This window comes from Gossypium hirsutum, chromosome D03 (assembly GCF_007990345.1).
Source record: "Gossypium hirsutum isolate 1008001.06 chromosome D03, Gossypium_hirsutum_v2.1, whole genome shotgun sequence".
Taxonomy (NCBI): Eukaryota; Viridiplantae; Streptophyta; class Magnoliopsida; order Malvales; family Malvaceae; genus Gossypium; species Gossypium hirsutum.
This window is the reverse complement of record NC_053439.1, coordinates 41,370,278-41,381,885: the sequence shown is the minus strand read 5'-3', so window position 1 is coordinate 41,381,885 and position 11,608 is coordinate 41,370,278. Positions and strand designations below refer to the sequence as shown.

Genomic DNA, 11,608 nt, shown 5'->3' with positions numbered 1-11,608 from the left:
ATGTATCCTTTAATTTCATTTCCTCTCCTCCAGCAGACAATAAAGCATCATTTTCCTTCCCTTTACCTTACTCTTCTTACCTTGTCCAATCAAATTAACGTACATCCTTTCCATCCCTTTAAAGTACATTTCCTGTATATCTTTCTATGTATGATGAATACTGTTTTTAAGTTGGAAAGTATTACATGCTGAAGGCATTTTGATGAAATCATGCTGTTAACATTCTTATTGTTGATTAGTTGCTTGACGCCAGGCGTGTCAACCTTTATCTCTTAAATATAATGTGTTTCTAATAAATGCAAAGGTCTTTATTTGCATCCAAGCAGCATATGTGTTGCTACCTACTCTTAACTGCTGAATTGTTTTCGAACTCTTTCTCCAATTCTGGGTCAAGTTTTGTAGCATGCCAGGTTGGATGGAATTATTTGCAAGCAGACAGTTTTGTAGCATAATTTTCCTTACCTTTACCTTACTCTTCTTACCTTATCCAGTCAAATTATCTTACATCCTTTCCATCCCTTTAAAGTACATTTCCTGTATTTCTCTTTTTGTATGATGAATTCTGGTTATAAGTTGGAAAGTATTACATGCTGAAGGCATTTTGATAAAATCATGCTGTTAACATTCTTATTGTCGATTCTGATTAGTTGCTTGATGCCAGCCGTGTCAAGCTTTATCTCTTAAATATAATGTGTTTCTAATAAATGCAAAGGTCTTTATTTGCATCCAAGCAGCATGTGTTGTTACCTACTCTTAACTGCTGAATTGTTTTCGAACTCTTTCTCCAATTCCTGGTCAAGTTTTGTAGCATGCCAGGTTGGATGGAATTATTTGCAAGCATTTCTTTTTGTATATATTCTAAAGAGAGAATTGATATTAATTGCAATCATTTTTGTTTGGTGAATTTGTTTTTTTAAGACACATGATTCTCTGCACTTCGAATTGGGGTTTGCTGAAATGTTACTTGTTTTGTAATAAATTTGATAGAAAGCAGTAACAAAGAAAATAATTAAAACTTGAGTTTCCTAGCACTATCGTGCAATTTATGGTTGGATTTGAGAAGCAAATAAGTTCCTGATTGACAACACTGGTAGGGGAGTGGGAGCAGAAATAAATAGCATTTGATGTCTACCTCTGACATGCCCCATTGTCATCCCTATTGTTTTTAGTTTAGTTATATTCGTGGACTTATGAAATTTTCTTGCTTCGCATCCTTTGCCTGTTGTTGAGGGCTTATTTTATATTGGGTTATATCTTTATGTGATAAAGTCCCTGTTCTTCTGACTTTAGATGAATGGGAGAATTATTTAGAGCGGATTAATGAGGGAAAGTCTACCGGGAATGTAGAAGCTCAACGAAGTAATAATGACTTGGAGCTTCGATTTTGGGCATCTTATCGAGGGCAGACTCTAGCCAGGACTGGTTAGCCAGTATTTCTTTCTTATGGAATACCTGATATATCTAGTCCAGTATTATGTGAGATGCCGAAAGGCTGTTTATTCTTTCAATATGATCTCTCTTATAATCTTGAAATGCAGTTCGTGGTATGATGTATTATAGAAGGGCATTAATGCTACAAAGTTTTCTAGAAAGGAGATCTTTGGGAGGTATTCACTTCAAACCTTATGCAATGACCTGTACTGTTAAGGATAAGCCATTGATATGCTCATACCATATTTTCTTGTTTAACAGTGGACGCATATTCTCAAAGCGACTACCTGACAACTGAAGGCTTTGAATTGTCTCGTGAAGCTCGAGCACAAGCAGATATAAAGTTTACTTATGTTGTTTCATGTCAAATTTATGGTCAACAGAAGCAGAATAAGAAACCTGAGGCTGTTGATATTGCACTTTTGCTACAGAGGTATCGTTTGCCTTTTATTGATTGAAGACAGATAATAGCACCTAATTGACCTTAATATAAAGTTGATTCAGGGGGGACACTGAGCTGCAAGATTCAGTTGCCAAGTAGTAAAGCATGTCTGGTTGGTCAAAAGCTTGGATGCTAAGTGTCTGGCTTGCTTGTCGTTCAGATACTTTAATGCCATTCCTTACAGTTACAGATCCCTTGTTGTTAGCATTACGATAATATCATTTCATAAAGGCTTTACCATCTTCATTCTGTTTGCTTCTGTATAATTTACTCAGGATCTTTGATTAATTGCACCTCGTGGCTTTTATGATATTGGTATGATCCTTGATTTATTGTACCATGTTATGGCTTTAATGACAATGGTATTTTGTTTCTTGTTTCTAGGAATGAAGCCCTTCGAGTTGCATTCATACATGCTGAGGAGGTTGGAGCGGACGGGAAAAGGCAATTTTATTCAAAGCTTGTCAAAGCTGATATAAATGGAAAAGATCAGGTTCAGCATTGACTTTCTTGTTTTGTATTTATTAAAAATCTTTTATTGGCATGGATTGATGGTTGCACAGAGTTTTTCTAAGTAAAAATACAAGTAATGAGCTAACAACTAGGTTGAATTTGTATTTTTATTTTGGTGGGGGTAGGCAGAGCATTCCAACGTGCAACATCTTTTTTATGGTTTGATGTCCTTTACTAATGATGTGCATTTCCATTCATTCTTTTCACATTAGTTGAATTAAAATAAAGATCCTTAGTCAAAATAAAATTTCAAGTGATGGTGGAAAGATAGTAAACAAGTTGCAAGTGCAACAATGTTCTTTTCTTAATGTTTTCAAAATAGTCATTTGTCGGAATGAGAGCTTGCTTCATTTTGTTTGCTTTGCAAGTACGTTTATGCTTTGTCATTCTTGGCCTTGAAGTCAGTGAGCTATTTCTTCATTTAGATTTGATATGATATGCGCATGCTAAAATTTGACTTTGTTTCAACTTTTTAGGTTGTACTTTGATTGCAATTATTGGACTATAATATGTTGTGGGAATAATAAACTTTGATTACAATATATATTGTGGAACTGCTTCAGCGGCAGAGCTGAATAATTATCTTTTTTTTCTGTATAGATTATGTTTTTTTTTACCCTACCAGTCACTGTAGGTTGTTTTACGAGGCCTTTATAGTGCCTTTCTTAGGGGTGTGGTGGATATACTTTCTTGGATTTAATGACTCCTGCCCTTTTATTGCCATAAATTTGCTTGCTGGATAGTTTCTTATATTTAATTTTTTCGTTAAATATACAATTTTTATGGTTCTGTTTTCTCCTATAATGTTATAGAAGAGATTTGTTGTTAAATTTTTCTATCCCTTTTTCCTTTATTCAGGAAGTCTATTCAATTAAACTTCCTGGAGATCCTAAGCTTGGAGAAGGGAAACCTGAAAACCAGAACCATGCTATTATCTTCACACGAGGGGAAGCTATTCAAACTATCGACATGAATCAGGTAATTTAGTGTTCTGTGCATTGTTCTGAGTCCTTGTAGTTTTTGTTATTAAAAAAATTGAACTTAATATTCGTAATTGAGTGTCAATTAGGAAGCTGGTAAATGCTTCTTTCAGTCTTAACCTTTTGGCTTTCAGCGTGATTTTAGTAAAAAGAAGAGAGGTTCATATAGTTTTGTCAGTACTAGTTGTCTAGTTCCACGTCTCTACATATTTTTTATATGATAATACATTTCAAGAAAAGCAGAAGTGAATGGGGACAAATCTTTTGTTGCCGATACTCAAGGCCTGCTGACTTGGATATTTTATCTGTTGGCTTGATAAGTTCTTTGGTTAATTGATTAGTATGCATTATTGTTGGGTTTGTCTATCACTCTAGTTTCTGTTATTTTGGTTTCTTCACTGTTGTTAGTACTCACTACTCAGTGATGAGTGATGACTAGGAATGCTGGATTCTACCATGAAACTGGTGTCTGCTGGGACTAGACCTGTGACCTGTCCATGGGCTGGGCAGCCCCCACCTGGTAGGCCTGGCCTGTCGTGGGCTGGGCTTGGACAAGGTTTATGTCTCGGCCTAGCCTGGCTCGAATTTAATTTAAATAATAATTTTTTTAAAAAATAAACTTAATTTTAAAATGTTAGTCTAAAAAATATTTTTAATAATTTATTTTTTTAACAGTGAACTGGCCTTTTTGGCCGGGCTGGGCTGAAAATGACCTGGGCTTATTTTTTGGACTTGGGCCACACTCTAGCCCAGCCCATGAACAGGCCTACTTAAAAAAAAATGTAAAAATTTTCATTCTATTTGTGGTGCTTGTAGATGATTTAATCATATATTTCTATGGCTGCTTTTATTATGGTTGCTTCAAATGTGGTTCTACTTTGTGCGTATTACGGTAGCTTTGATTTCCATGGCTCACTGGTTTCAAGATCTTGCTCTATTTTCATGCTTGTTTATGTTTCCTGGAATCTGTGCAGATAAGCTGCTTGTTATTATTAAGGGAAAGCTGTGAGAAGTTCTAGCATGAGCTTTTTAAAATAAGCTTTCTATCAGCTCCAACTAGACAAATCGTTACTCAATTACACAAATTATTATAACTCATAAAAGTTGTGTAATTATACAATTACACATAACATTACCCAATTACACAAGAATTACTTAATTACACAACTTATTACAACTTCCATAAATTTTGGGTAATACTTTTTGTAACACGGGGGCTAATGGAAAGCTCATATTAAGGGGCTCTTTTTAGAAATTTCCGAAGGCTGTAGCAGAGTTAACACATCATTAACATTTCTGCTTTTTGTTGGATGTCTAGCATTTCAAATATCCATGTTATAGTTGCATTTGATGTTTCTCTGTGTTCTAGTCTTTCTTATTAGTTGCTGTGTTTACTTTTTCCTCAGATGCCTTGTAATACTTGCCTTTCATGTTGGTTTTTCTTTTTCTTTTTTTGCAAGGTTAAAGATTATAAATAATGTCTATGTTGTGGCAATGTAGTATGATTTGTAGTAATTTTTGCTGAGAGCCATTGTCTTGTTGTGTAGGACAACTACCTTGAGGAGGCAATGAAAATGAGAAATCTTCTTGAGGAGTTTCGAGGAAATCATGGAATTCGACCTCCAACTATTCTTGGTGTTAGGGAGCATGTTTTTACCGGAAGGTTTGTGTTTCTTTTTAACTGAAATATTCATTCCTATAAATTTATCTCTTTCTTTATCTTCCTTAGACTTACGATGTGGATATGTACATGCAGTGTTTCATCCCTAGCGTGGTTCATGTCTAATCAGGAGACTAGTTTTGTCACTTTGGGCCAGCGTGTGTTAGCAAATCCTCTCAAGTGAGTGTATCTACTGTAAAAGGCTATTCCTGATTATATGAATAAAGTTATCATGTGTATCATTTCCCAAAACACTTGAATTTATCGGCAGCAGGGCTTGTTTAGCTAGCATTTGAGTCCTCAAGGGACTTTTCCTTGTATTCTATGATCAATGAAACACCTTTGCTAGCCAGGATTTAGTGTGATTGTTTTATGTCCTTTCCACTGTCTTCTTCCCTGCCACTGGCCTATATTGGACAGTTCTGTCACATGATTGCAATTGTAAAATCCTTTTTTTTATTACGACAGTGGATGAATTCTTGTATGACACTGGGAAGCTTAAAAGAATAGCTGTCGTGTCTAGTGTTGCTCATTTAATTTTTTTTGAAATTCAGGAAGTATACTCATTGCCAACTTGATATCATGAAAACATGTCTTGCACATATTGAACTGTCTTCATAGTGTTTATTTTTCAAGGAAAAGTGTTTTTATTTACATTATTACTTTCAATTTTTCATGTATGATAGCTTAGTTTAGTGCTTGGGAACTGTAGTTTCTGTTGATTTCTCGAGTTTTCCTCTGAAGCATTAAGATAGGGTTTCTGGCTTGTTTTTCAATCTGCACTTGATAGGTTGTTCTTGGAATGGACTTTTTCGGTTCATTACTTATGTCCATTTTCATGTGGGGAAAATGCAGAGTTCGTATGCATTATGGGCATCCTGATGTATTTGATCGGATCTTTCATATAACTAGAGGAGGGATTAGTAAGGCATCTCGTGTTATCAATATTAGTGAAGACATATATGCAGGTAAGCTTGGATGATGAGAATTTTTTGTTTCCATTTTTAAAGTGCATTAGTATTCTCAACTCAACTACTTGAGCTACTTTCTTTTCTTCATTTCTTTGCATTTACTTTTGAAGGCCAAGGATACCTTGTACACAAGTTTATCCAAAAGTAGACCCCTAAAACCATCTGATAAATGCATATGGGAACTTGAGAAGATTTCATTCTTATTTTCCTTGGTTTTAATTTTATTTTTCCTTAATCTTTTGTGGTTTACAACTTTCCAATGCTTGTTTTACTATATATATATATATATAACAAAACGTTGCAGTTATGTTCTCTTTTGTCAGAACTTCCTTTCTAGGTATTTGGGAATAAACCACTTAACTGGAGTCATGCTAGTCACTCTAGCAAAACACGCACTAGTGCTTGTAACCACCAAGTATGAACTGAAAGTTCTTAAACTGCAATCCTTGGGAGATTGTCAGAGTGAAAATTTTACCATGAAGCAATACGAACAGAAAAAAAGGAGCCTACTATTGTTGCTTAAAGCTTATTTTCAGCTAATTTAATGATATACCTAAATAAGATTTTTACAGGGTTCAACTCCACATTGAGGCAAGGTAACATCACCCATCATGAATACATTCAGGTTTGTTCTTTCTTTTTGGGCTTTTTTCTTCTTTTTTTCCCCCAAGGGAGACTGGCACATCAGAAGTTGTCTTTTGATTTTCTTTGCTCTCATGAAAGCTCAAGCTTGAGCTCAATTCAAAATTCACTGCTCAAAATTTGGCTTGAGTTCAAATGAGTACTAATTTTTCAAGCTCATGCTTGGTTCGATTTCAAACTGAAGTTCAAACTTGTTTTGTGTACAATCTTTATTTAAATGATGAAATTTTGAGAGTACAGTTTTCTTAAACCACTTCCATTTCACAGGAAAGCAAAGAAAATCAAAAGATTGTGTAGAAACAAACAGGCTTGATAAATTTGTTATTTAGATTACTGGAAATAAATGTTTTCATAAATATAATAAACGCCTAAAAAATCATTATAGAGACATAGGAATTATGCCCAAACTTCAAAATTTTCTGTAACTTGTTATCTAGTCTTTGACTGCTATGGTTTTATTTTTTATTTTTAAATGTAACAATAATCACTTAAAGGAGTGGAAAAGGCACAATTGCTAAATATTGAATTTATTTATTTGAAAAGATACTGACCTGAAAAGTATGTCTCGGTTAAAGTTGAGAATAATTGGCAATTATAGTGGGTGACACATTCACAACGAAAAAGGCCTGATGAAGGTGATTTTGGGAGAAAGAAACGAGCTTTGAGGAAGAAGAGACATAGCTTAGAAATGAGATATGATTTTGAGAGCATGAAGAAAGCTTTTGGTGAGGAAACTCAAGGGGAGTAGAAGAGTGTCAGTAGAAGGAAACCAGGAGAAAAATAATAGGCTCGGGTTTTGAGTATATATTTATATTAAGGATAAAATGGTAACTTAAATTTGATATATTAGATATATTATAAATAACAAACTTGATTAGGCTTGGCGCTACTTGAAATTGGATTATGATACTCAAGGTCGGCTCGCTTGGTAACTTGAGCTGCTTGAGCTCAGCTCAAATATGACTTTTTGGAGTTGAACTCGAATAGCTTGCAAATATAGGTGTCTCATTTACACCCATATCTTGGACCCATCTATACCTATTTTCTTGAGTTCTATTTTCTAATAATGCAGGTTGGAAAGGGAAGAGATGTTGGATTGAACCAGATTGCTTTATTTGAGGGGAAAGTTGCTGGGGGAAATGGAGAGCAAGTCCTAAGTAGGGATGTATACAGGCTTGGACAACTTTTTGATTTCTTTAGAATGTTATCTTTCTTCTTCACGACTGTTGGTTATTATGTCTGCACAATGGTATTATCTCTAGCTCATTTTAAGTTTAGATTACATTGCTAGTCTTCAGATTTGTCTGATATTATTTTCCATTATCGCAGATGACTGTCCTTACAGTTTATATATTCTTGTATGGAAGAGTTTATCTGGTAAATAACTTTTCTTCTTTTGCCTAAGTTCTTTTAATGTATAGTTCACTTTTCTTTTAACTTATTCTTCAGAAAGAAAGCAATTAGGCAGTTATTATCTAATCTGAGCTTCATAGAATTCCTTTTAATTTTCCTGCTAATGGAAACATTTTAAAGATAAATAAAAGCTTGGCAGCCAATTAATTTCATTTAAAAGGATGCATTTGAAAATTTGTTAAAATCTTGGCAAGGTGAAACCATCCCATTTATGGGGTTTTTTTATCAAAGTTTCTTGAAGATCTTGCATTGTAACAATAGTTTTGTCAACTCATTTCCAATTCAACCAGGCTTTCTCTGGACTCGACAAGGAAATCGCTAGGCAAGCTAGGATGTCGGGTAACACAGCATTGGATGCAGCTCTGAATACTCAATTCTTGGTACAGATTGGAGTTTTTACTGCCGTCCCTATGATAATGGGTTTTATACTTGAATTGGGCTTGCTGAAGGTTTGTCAGTCTGATTCCATCAGAAACTTGATATTCTTTGTCCTGTAAAATTCATAGTTTGGTAGGTCCAGTTTCAGAAAGTTATCTGTGAAACTTTTAACATATTATGATCTTACAGCCTTTGCTAAGGTGATATTTTTCTCTTTGGTATAATAAGTTTCTAATTATCTTTTGGTCGATTGATATGCAGGCCGTATTCAGTTTTATTACAATGCAGCTTCAGTTATGTTCTGTCTTCTTCACATTCTCCTTGGGAACTAGAACTCATTATTTTGGACGGACTATACTCCATGGTGGTGCAAAAGTACGGGTTTTCTTTCAGTTGACATACATATTCAAGATTTATGTTCTCCTTTTTCAAGTTTAATTGATGTATGTTCATCTTTTGCATTTGAGCCAACAGTATAGAGCAACTGGGAGAGGTTTTGTGGTGCGTCATATCAAGTTTGCTGAAAATTACAGGCTTTATTCAAGAAGCCATTTTGTTAAGGCGTAAGTGATACTCTCTGTTGGATTCCAATTAGCTGTTAATTTCAATTGTCACCAGCAAAAGTTGACGTTGATCTGGGAACTTTGCTGGGTTGACATCATCTGTATGAAAAAGTAAAACTGCTTTTATTTTAAAGCTTTCAAACTTAATATTTCTCAGGCTTGAAGTGGCTCTGCTTCTCATAGTATACATCGCATATGGTTACACAGATGGGGGTGCTGTTTCTTTTGTCTTGCTTACTCTTAGCAGCTGGTTCCTTGTCATCTCTTGGCTTTTTGCCCCTTATATATTCAACCCATCAGGTTTTGAATGGCAGAAGTAAGTCCCATAGCACTTCACTTCTGTAGCTTTTATCGTGAAACTTCCAGAAGTAAGACTGCATGTTTGCAACTTTACCACATCATAGGTGCCCATCCTTATATCTTTTAATGAACAGAACTGTTGAAGATTTTGATGATTGGACCAGTTGGCTTCTGTATAAAGGTGGAGTTGGCGTGAAAGGAGATGATAGCTGGGAGTCTTGGTGGGATGAAGAACAGGTTTATCATTGCGATGCTAATTAGTTCTTTAGTTCTTATTTAGTCTTTGTCTATGCATTTGACTAGTCTTGTCAAAGTATGCTCCTTGTCTTTGCGCCTTAAGTGTGATCAGGTGCACGTCTAGTGTGGCTAATACTTTTTTGCAAGGTGATATGTGCAAAGAACGCTTGCGTTTTTTAGGTTCTCTTCAATTTCTTTTTATAGTTAGTTATTTCATTATCATTCCTTAGTAGTAACTAGTAAGAAAGGAGATAATATCAAACTCTTTGCTTCTTAATATTTGAATATTCAATATCAGGAAGGGGACTTGCCAACAAAAGAAAAAGAAAATTTTGAATATATTGTGAATAAACTAGACCAGTCTTTTGAGTTTATAATCATAATATATGTGTGTATGTACACACAAATAAACATACAAAAACACGTACATATACTTATTGTGCCTTCTTTCAGGCAGTATGTTTTTTTTGCATCTTGTGTCAAGAAGCACTATTAGGATTGAGAGGGTGCCTTGTGTTCTTGACAACATTGCATTTGACCTTTTTTCCTGCGGTACCTGATGTCAAGTTATTTTCTTTCTTTTAGTAGTATGAAACTATGATTGTCTGAGAGAGCTTTTGAGCTAGATCCTCTTCTTCACCTTCAATCATGTGAAATGAGGGACCTTAAAAGTTGCCCAACGTTGTCTTTCTTCTTGTTTTTACTTATTTCATTTTGAGTTCAAATTATTTATTTCATTTCTTGCATCAATGTTGTCTTTCTTCTTGTTTTTACTTATGTCATTTTGAGTTCAAAATATTTATTTCATTTCTTGCATTGGCTTGTTGGCCTAGTGTCCTTATTTCCATAAGGTTCTGTTCTAATATTTTAGTTTAGAAACAAGCTTTAGGTGTTGGTTGGAATTGCTTGTCTATTGACAACCGTTTTTCTTCTTATGTTTCTTATTGTGGAAAATATTACATTTCTTCTGCAGATACATATCCAAACACTGAGAGGTCGCATATTGGAGACAATATTAAGCTTGAGATTCTTTATTTTTCAGTATGGCATTGTGTACAAGCTCCATCTTACAGGAAAAGATACATCCATTGCGGTGTGCTTCTTGCCCTTATAATTTTCTGCTTGCATTTGTTGTCTTTGTTTCTCAAATTTAATGAAGCATGTTAGAGAAACTTTCTCCGACTTCCCTCACAGTATTTTCTTCGTGCCATTTTCCATCCAATGTTAAAAGTAAAAGATGCTGTGCTTAGTATGATGAGAAAGGAGAATAACATAACATAGAACTTGAGGATGGAAGTTCTAAGGATTGCTTTTTTGTCCATGTATGTATGAATTATAATTGAGCCACATTGGATGAACTGGTAACACAAAAACATGTGGAAAATGTCGGAGGAGTTCCACCACTACAAAATTGCCTCCTTCCTGCTTGCCAGGCATGCAAGAAGTGGCATCCGTCTTTCCTTCTTGAAAGAATAGGTGACTGCGGATTATGCTTTTCTGTAGGTGACTATTTGGTTAACCAAGGGGATGGATATAACCATAAATGCTGCTGGAAGTTGGTCAAATTCATACCGACAACTTAGAAATTATATCTAGTGGAACAGTTTCATATGTTCAATGAATAGTGTGTTTGCATCTTGATTGGTATATTATTTAGGACCATTATTCAATAAGATTCATATTCTAGACTGAAGGGTTTTTACTATAACTTGTTTGATGGTATCATTTTGCTGTCCAGCCTTATGGATTTTCCCGAATCGTATTGGTTGGGTTTGTCTTGTTGTGTTTGTGTGTCAATTCACGCATTATGTATATGCCAATTGTTTTAAGGACCATTATTCAAGAGGATTCATATTCTTAGACTAAAAGGTTCTTATTATTACTTGTTCTTGATGGTTTTGTTTTGCTGTCCAGCTTTATGGATTTTCGTGGATTGTGTTGGTTGGATTTGTCCTATTGTTCAAGGTCAGTATCCTTTATCATTTAAGGGCGACAAGCTTTGCCACCTTCCAGACATGCCCCTCCCGGAAAAAAAAAATCTTCAACATATCTGCCTTTCTTTTAAAAGGTGTCTTAAT

General features: G+C 34.9%; 1 protein-coding gene across 1 annotated transcript in view; it reads left to right on the top strand.

Annotated features, from left to right (window-relative positions):
- The window catches only part of LOC107949710 (callose synthase 10), a 28,764-nt gene that overhangs the window by 16,005 nt on the left and 1,151 nt on the right, over positions 1-11,608 (top strand). The window contains exons 32-49 of the mRNA XM_016884453.2: positions 1,291-1,422; positions 1,539-1,607; positions 1,693-1,864; positions 2,258-2,366; positions 3,245-3,364; positions 4,914-5,029; positions 5,123-5,206; positions 5,882-5,994; positions 6,570-6,622; positions 7,712-7,888; positions 7,969-8,016; positions 8,343-8,501; positions 8,692-8,805; positions 8,905-8,993; positions 9,151-9,309; positions 9,428-9,530; positions 10,504-10,623; positions 11,445-11,495. Of these exons, the coding sequence (XP_016739942.2) occupies positions 1,291-1,422; positions 1,539-1,607; positions 1,693-1,864; positions 2,258-2,366; positions 3,245-3,364; positions 4,914-5,029; positions 5,123-5,206; positions 5,882-5,994; positions 6,570-6,622; positions 7,712-7,888; positions 7,969-8,016; positions 8,343-8,501; positions 8,692-8,805; positions 8,905-8,993; positions 9,151-9,309; positions 9,428-9,530; positions 10,504-10,623; positions 11,445-11,495 (1,988 nt within the window). The remainder of the gene's footprint in view (positions 1-1,290; positions 1,423-1,538; positions 1,608-1,692; positions 1,865-2,257; positions 2,367-3,244; positions 3,365-4,913; positions 5,030-5,122; positions 5,207-5,881; positions 5,995-6,569; positions 6,623-7,711; positions 7,889-7,968; positions 8,017-8,342; positions 8,502-8,691; positions 8,806-8,904; positions 8,994-9,150; positions 9,310-9,427; positions 9,531-10,503; positions 10,624-11,444; positions 11,496-11,608) is intronic.